At 36.0% G+C, this 8,770-nt stretch overlaps 1 protein-coding gene across 1 annotated transcript; it reads right to left on the bottom strand.

The window, feature by feature from the left end:
* Nucleotides 1-845: 845 nt before the first annotated feature.
* On the bottom strand, nucleotides 846-1,787 carry LOC125403085 (olfactory receptor 1468-like). The gene has a single exon (XM_048438266.3). The coding sequence runs from the start codon at nucleotides 1,785-1,787 to the stop codon at nucleotides 846-848; it is 942 nt and encodes a 313-aa protein (XP_048294223.3).
* Nucleotides 1,788-8,770: the final 6,983 nt, after the last annotated feature.

Raw genomic sequence — 8,770 nt, 5'->3', positions numbered from 1 at the left:
TGTCTCCTGTTGCCTGCTCAACTGTTATTTGTTCATTTGTAATTTGGTTATATGTTATTTTGTATATTGATGTTATTGAAGAATTTGATAAACTTTGTCATTATAATTTGATATAAGTTCATACTCCAGTGCCTTAGATTACCATTTCAAACTCAGTCATGCATGTCTCTGTAAGAGACCCAGTTCATGGCACATTAGAGTGTGTAATAGTTCATGTGACATTAAAATAGTTGAACAGAATATTTTTCAAGTGCTACAGAATATCTGCATAAGAAATCATATAGTCAAATTTTAAAAAGAAAATAAAATGGAATGTGTGAGACTAAATTTCGTTATACTCTAGCTTCTTTCTATGTTTTTGGGCAAAAAACTTTAGAAGTGTGCTGGCTAATACCAGAAAAAATGGTACAAGTAACACTGTTATTCAAAAGAATGACAAAATTTGTTGAGGTTCAGAACAGGTCAGAAAAGACAACACAGAAATAAAAAGAAAAAGAAAGCATAAGAGGCCTGTCCTTGTTTGAAGGATATATAAGGTCCTTGTTGGTCGGGATATATTGTATGAGAGAAGAATCTCTTTTCAATAAAAATAATGCAAGCAAAAGAAACCTGATAATACAATGGCTTTTACCTAATGATTTTTAGGATCACACATGAAAGACATAGGATGGTGTCACTGAGTCACTAAGGTCATCTTCTTGAACAACTTTGCAAAACTCCTTCTGGTAAATAAAAACATTACAGAGTTTGTTCTTATATGTTGGCCCAACTGTAGGGATATATTTTGTGATATTAATATAAATATATTAGCAAGATACATTTAAATAAAAATCCTACTATTGCCACTATAAGGAGATTTTCTTCTTGCAAAGGACTTTTATCAGGGCCTCTTTCATATCTCTGTTCCTTAGGCTGTAAATGAAGGGATTCAACATGGGAGTCACCACTGTGTACATCATGGCCATGACAGTTTCCTTCACACTGGAGTTATTAGCTGATGGACATAGGTAGAGACCAATAATTGTCCCATAGAACAGTGAGACCACAGACAAATGAGAACCACAAGTGGAGAACACCTTGTAGAAAACATGAGCAGAAGAAACTTTTAGAATGGAGGAGACAATCTGTACATAGGAAACAACAATAAATAAGAATGGGATGACAATAACGAGCCCTCCCAAGATAAATATCATTAGTTCATTAATATAAATGTCAGAGCAGGACAACTTGAGCAGGGCAGATATGTCACAGAAAAACTGGGGGATCACATTGTCCTCACAGAAAGACAATCTAGCAAGGAGTAGGGTGTGTAACATGGAATACAGCAAAGTAAGTAGCCAGGACAGCGCTACCAGAGTTACACAGAGCTTGGTGTTCATTATACTGGTGTACCGAAGTGGGTGACAGATGGCCACATAGCGGTCATAGGCCATGACCACAAGAAGGAAGCTCTCCATGTCTCCAAAAACCATTAAAAAGTACATTTGTGTCAGACAGCCTGCATAGGGGATGGATGGGTCCTGACTCTGCATGTTTTGTAGCAATTTGGGCATTGTGACAGAGGAGAAGCAGAGGTCAGAGAAGGACAAGTTGCTGAGAAACAAGTACATGGGTGTGTGCAGATGGGAGTCCAGGTGTATGAGGATGATGATGATGAGGTTCCCCAGGATGGTGGTGAGGTACATGGCTAGGAACAGGACATATAGTGGGTGCTGGTACTCTGAGAGAATGAGCAGACCTTGGAGGAAGAACTGGGAGATGACAGTTTGGTTGTTCATTATCACCATTCTTCATCTCCGATATCCTAATGAAAACGATCAGGAACCCTTAAAATTTTAAATAAAAATGAACATATCTTTAGGATATATATTCTACCACAATGGCTACGAAAGTCATCATAGTAACTATAATCTCAAACTCCAAATGTCTGGGGTCTTTTTTAATTGGTTTTTTGAAACAAGGTTTCTCTTTTGCTTTGGTGTCTGTCCTGGAACTAGCTCTTGTAGACCAGGCTGACCTCGAACTCATAGAGATCTGCCGGCCTCTGCCTCCCAAGTGCTGGGGATTAAAGGTGTGCACCACCACCACCTGGCCCAAATGTCTATAAACATTAAACCATCAATGATTTTTCTCAACTTATCCAAACAGGTTTCTATCTCCCATCCTTTCTTAGATAACTGATGGTATTTCTACTGAGATACAAACTAGGCTAATGATTCTCTCTTCTGCTGCCTGCTCAACTCTAGCTTGTTCATTGGTAATTTGCTCTATATTATTTATTATATTGTTGTTCTTGAAGAATCTATAAATTTTATCTTCATAGTATATAAATTTTAAGAAAAATACACATACTCTTATATCTTTGATTACCATTAGAAGTGTAGACATTCATGTCTCTGTAACATACAGATTTCTGCTCCAGGGTTCACTAATCATCTTCCCTTCATGGGACATATGATAGGTATCTGAAACTCAAAAATCCCCAAGTGAAATTTTAGTCTTCACTCTGTTGTCTCTCAAAGAGTCCCTCAATCTCCTATCACCCAATGTCCCATAGAATTGCAAAGGATATTAATCTTGAGACAGAACTCTATGAATTTTGATCCATTCATTTTTCCTTACCTTGAACTTCTTTCATACATTATACAGAGTCTCCCCTTTATTCTCCTCCTATTTCAATATATCTATATATGAGGATCACATCTTTAGTGGAATACAAAAGCTAACTTGGTTCATGTATATGTTCTCATGTCTCCTGACCCTTCTTTTCTCTCTTAACCTACTTCATGGTGTTCTTACAGAGAAATTCCATCATCTGTTGCCAGATTTATTCTTCATATTATCACTGTTTCTGTGAGGATAACGACACAGATCCTATCAGGCATAAAAATGCTGTTTCATTATCTCACAGTGGTCAATAGCATACCCTCATAAGGTCTTATACTTTTATCTCTTCATCAATGTTGGGGTTAAAACTCTTCTTCTTCCTCGTTTCAGAGTTTTTCCTCTACTTCCCTATCACTTCCTCCCATTGCTTCTCTTTCACCTGCCTCACTCATCCTCACTCAAACATAAAGGATATTATTTATCACATACACAGCTAAATTTACTCCATCTCTCCAAATGTAAAACCTTCAGCCATGTTCCATAGTTTCCTATATGTGTCCCATGTACTTTATACTTTGATCATCGCTTTAAGGGAACTCATCATCAATTGTAAACGATACAGATGAAAGGTATCATATGTCCTCTTTCTGAATATTTATAATCATTCTTAATCTCCAACTAGGACTAGTACCTGTTATGATGCATGAATTTGGCCAGTGAAGTTTTGCTACCTGCTGCTCAAACTAATGCAAATTTCTTCAGGTTCAACTGTAGAAAAATCCCAATTTAAACAGGAAAACTTGACCAATTAGCACTAATTTTTACATTTCATAATGAGTGTCAAAGATCTAATATTGCATTTCTGCAGTGTTAGGGTTAGTCATTTGTACTACTCCTCAATAATACTGATGCCTATAAATCATATCCATATGCTTTAATGAACAGAATGCCATTGATACTGATGCAGAAAACAGGATGAGACATTTTACGAATAACATAAAATAAGAAGCAACAATTTAGTTTGGAATCTTCACTTGAGTTATTCCACAGATGTCTATATTACGTGTATTGGCTAATTGATGTATCAAGTAGTTGAAGCCTGATACCAGTTTTGGACAAATACTGCTTGCTTTGAAGGTATTATTTATTTTTTTTAAAACTGGGTTTTTCAGTGTAGTTATGCAGATATTCTATATCATTTAACTTGTAGACTTTGAGTAATATAACTAACATTTTATGACATGCAATCACATGAAAGAATTAGATGAAATGGACAGTTCACAAAAGAAAAAATTTGCTTTGTTTTGCCAAAGATATAACCTTGTAACCTACACTCTTTTTACTTTGTCAATATTCCTGAAAGTTCTTCAAATGTTATCCTTATCAGTCTTGCACACTGGGTACTCTGTATCTTTAGTCACAGGCGTAGATGCCCATGTCACATATGTCATTTTTTAAAATTCTGTACAAGACTGGTGAATGAGTCTATCACATGACTCAAAGTTGACAACAGAGTAAAAACATTAAGAGATTTAACTAACTTTCTCTGATATGTACACTGATGTCCAACTGATTGTATCTTCTCAGACTAAAAGTGTTTAAAACAGCTCATTTGAGAGTTTTGAGGCCTGGAGGTTAGCATTACAGAGGGAAAACCATATAGGAAAAAGAAATCACGCACCATTTCAAAATATGTTCGCCTATTGTATCCAAGATTGTCCCCAAATATACAGCACTGCTGCCTCTGCTTCCCAAGCACTGACATTGTAGGCATGTGCCACCATTCATAGTTTCTCCTTCTCCTCAAAATGGACAGTATCTTTGTGTTAGATAGGCATGTATGAAAAGATCAGAAGCCAGAGAAATCACCATCAACTGTACTTTATACTGTTTTTAGATATTCAGCCCACTAATCTCAAATTAAACAACACATAAAAATCTCAAGTGACATGTTTCTCACATTTGGTACAACTTCCTACATCATCTTGCATTCTGTAGAAGCAGTGAGTTTAAAGGAGTAGTTCTTGTACTTTTACATGAACACCTATATGATATTAATGTCTTCTTTGATGGACTTCATTTTGGAGCAGTCACAGATGTTACCAATAAAACACAGATTTGTGAACTTGTACAGACAAAATTAATCATCATCTTTGGTAGGACATTGCTCAGAATTTGCTAAGAACCCACAGGGGAAAGCATAGTAAAGACCCATTCAGCACTACAGCAGTGAACTCCATCTCACAGCCTTGCTCTCACGTGAAATGTGTGATACTGAGAGAAAATTACTTAATGAGTAATTGTAGTGAACCCATCCATATTAACTTAGTTACCTAATGATGATGAAACAAACACTTTTCCAGTGTGGTGAAGTCTTAGGAGACAGAGAAAAGAAGAATGGTATTATACCTGGCATACTGTCCTGCATCACACTGGAATTTCATGTGGCTTGCCATCAAGATGTGAGCTTATTTTCCTGTGTGTAACCAACTCTTCTGAGGCTGAGTTAAGTGTCTGGTTCAAAATCATGATCACCTTTATTTTATTTGCAGGCAAAGGAACTATTGGCCTTTGTACTCATCTATCTGGTCCATCCCTACTCTCATTCCTCTGTGGCCATCCCCAGGCCTTAGAGACCCTGCATCCCATTGGAATTCAGATCCTGTATAACTCATTAAAGACATAGTAAATACCCAGTACCTTTCTAGGACAAATTTACCCCGGGGATCTCTAGGGAGACCAATTATTATGATCTATTACTCATTCCAACATTTAGGGGAAGTTAACATTATAGAACAACAATAAAAAATCGCCTAAACAAATAACAACAACAAGAAAGCCCCAAAATCTTAGAGTGATGTAAACTTCTTGCCTGTTCAGGAAATGTACAGGGGTTTTGATTGACTAGAGCTCACTTTCCTAGGGGGGAAAGTGAAGAAGGGTAACTTGAAAATCACCTCATATCATCAGACATTGTTCTGGTTGATAATGATTTAAAGTATATTACATAGTAAAATTTACACAGGAAGCTATATGTAGTTCTTTTATGGGTGCAGTTGGTTGTAAGCCTGGCCTTTAATGGCTGAGCCTTCTCTCCAGACTATCTAACGGTAGCTTTTAAGCAGAGCGAGAAAGTAGAAAACCACACACATGAGAAGGCTCTCTAGGACAGCATCCCAACAGTTATACAAACTTCTGGAAATGTTAAACTTTATCAAACAACTTTCTATGTTTACCAATACGTGTAAAGTCAGGAATATTGCAAGCAGATGGCATGTTTAATGATTCATTAAGTCAATAGAAAAGCAATTCACACTCCTATGCATGTTCACTCATTTTGTCTTCTTACCTCTCTATGAAAACCTTAATTGTACCTGCTATGATCAATGCCCTGTCTCCTCTCTTTATGTGTAAGATTACTTCTAATTCCACGTTATATGAGTTCAACTATTGAACATGAGTCTTTAGGTGGTATTAATAATTGCTTTCTTAATGATAATTTCTGAATGAACTGACAGTAATCAGTTGGATGAATTTGCATCTGTGATAATGAAACATAAAATTTTAACCCCAGAGAATTCTGATCCTTATAGGTTTAACCTTTACTACAATCTTAGAGATGATTAATAATTGTTTTTGAATGTGGAAATAGAAATTGGGATCTAAGAATGTTTCCAGGATTTTAGATACTGTTCTGCCAGTTCTGGTTTTATAGGATAACCACATTTTACTTGCTAACTAATTGGTTTCAATTACTCCAAGAAGAATGATTCATCTACTCTCTATGTTTTATTTGACCCAAGAAGCAAAAGAGATTGTATGGCCAGCTCAAATACCAGTTCAATCTTCTCTAAGTACTGTAATGTTCACTGACATAAATATAACTAAACAGCCTTAGTAATTTTAGTGTCATTCAAAGCAATTTATGATGCATTTTAGAACCCATAATTCCCCCAAAATGGCCTGTGCCCATTCACATATACACTCATCCATTTGCAATTCAGGTTTACTTTATGTTTCTACAGATTTTGTATTAGTCACATTTCATATGAATATAAGCTCTTCATTAATAATTTCCTTTTATTAACATGTTTTCCAGGTATGTTTGTATAGTTCTATGTGCCAATAGCAGATTTTTTATTGTCAAATAATATGTCATTGCACAGATATGCATTGTCTACTCATTTAATCATTGGTTGATTTATTTTTCCACGGAGGGATAATTATTAGTACAAATTCTGTGAATGTTGATGTACAGTCATTTATTTGAAATGATTATTGTAGGTTATGTGTCTAGACATATGGTAATTCTACACTAAAAGGTTATTTCTCTAAAAAATTAATATATTATAAATTAATTCTTGTCATATTTAAAGTAGCCTGCAAGATAGTTGAATTACTTATGCAATTTTCATTATGCTTAATTTTGTTCATCATCTGCTCAAAATGTGTTTTCTAACCCAACTTCTCTATCCCCATCTCTGTCCTAATCCTGTTGCTCTAATGTGCAAAAAAATCCCACACCAGTTTAGACTCAAAGGGTTATTTATTTGAGGGGAAAAAACTTACAGAACACTGTCCTACATGACAGCCAGGAAAGGAGTCTAGTCACTGGAACAAGAGAGTGAGCAGAGGGCTGTCGCTGCTTATTAAAGAGAAAGAGACCACACCCCAGTGGGCTGGTATCTCCACAGCTATTGGCTGAAGAAGTGAAAGGAGCTCCCGCAGCACCTCCCCCTTTTGTTTAAGTAAGAGAGTTCTAAACCTACTAAGAAATTATATACAATAAGAACTAATATCCTATTCTAACTAGCTTAAGTCTTGTATAATAAATAACTTGGCCAAGTCATGAGAGGAAAATAAAATTGAGGACTACATTTATCTAGTCCTCAACCCCATCAAAGATCTGAGAACACCATGGAAAGGAGGAAGCCCATTCCTCCCTAGTCCGACACAGATCACGGAAGAAGCAAGATGTAACCTGCCTGGTTGAGAAAGGTACTGAGCCATGTGGCTAACATAGTTAAGGATAATGGGTTAATATGCACTAAAGGAGCTAATATGAAGCCTGAGCTAATGGGCCAATCAGTTTATAATGGAGATCTCTGTGTGATTTCCTTTGGGACTTAAAGACTGTGGGAACTGGGCAGGGCAGAAACCCCTATAAGCCAGCCCTCATACTACATTTCTCTCTTCCTCTTTCATGTTACATGTATTTGGTTGTTTTTCTGCTTCTCCCTCTTAAGGCCTCCATTTCCCCCTTATCACAAGAAATGTTTTTTAATGCTTTGCCCTTTATATATATCCCTACATAAATACAGACATATAACAAATATTGATGGTGCTGAAGAGATGTCTCTTTGGTTAAGAGTATTTCCTGTTCCTGTAGAGGATAGATTCCTTTCATAGCACCAATGGAGCATTTCACAACTGTTTGCAATTGCAATTCCAGAAGACTCATACCCTCTTCTGGTCTCTGTGGTGCAGCAGATATGCATGTATTGCACTATTTACATATTGATAGACAAAACACTTATACACATAAAATTAGAAAGAATTTTTTTCAAATTAGTGATTTTAATTATGCTGGTTTAGTAAAATGGTGGTTATAGGTTATTCTCTGAGATTCATGACTTCACTTCTGCCAGGTAGTTTGCCCCACAGATAATTCCTGCACTTTAATTAAGTCATTTTTTAAGTCACTAGCTATAGGCATTTAAGATTATTCAATTTCCTCACCATGGTAAACAGATCATGATTAAACATGGGCATGCAAGTATTCCTGTAGAGGTTGTGAGTGCATAGAGCACATACTTAAGAGTTCTAGGAATATGTTAATTCTGTTTTTAATTTTAGTAAGGAACAGAATACTCATCTAAATATCAACTTCAACTGCTTACACTTTGGTCAAGAGTGAAAAGAGCTCCTTGACATTGTTTGGTGACATTTTTGTTTTGATGATGGTCTTTCTTACTTGAGTGAAATGGAATCTCAATGTAGCTTTCCTTTTGATTGCTCTGGTGTCATGAGATATTGAATATTTTAAAACATGTACATTGGCCATTTGCTTGTCTTCTTTAAAGAATGTTCTCTGTAGTTTCTTTTGTCCATTTCATTAGATTTCTTATTTTGTTGTTGTTGTTGTTTGGATTGTTGAATTCTT

This window comes from Myodes glareolus, chromosome 9, assembly GCF_982192425.1.
Source record: "Myodes glareolus chromosome 9, mMyoGla1.1, whole genome shotgun sequence".
Lineage (NCBI taxonomy): Eukaryota > Metazoa > Chordata > Mammalia > Rodentia > Cricetidae > Myodes > Myodes glareolus.
Note: the sequence above shows the minus strand (reverse complement) of the source record. Positions and strands in the feature narration are given on the sequence as shown.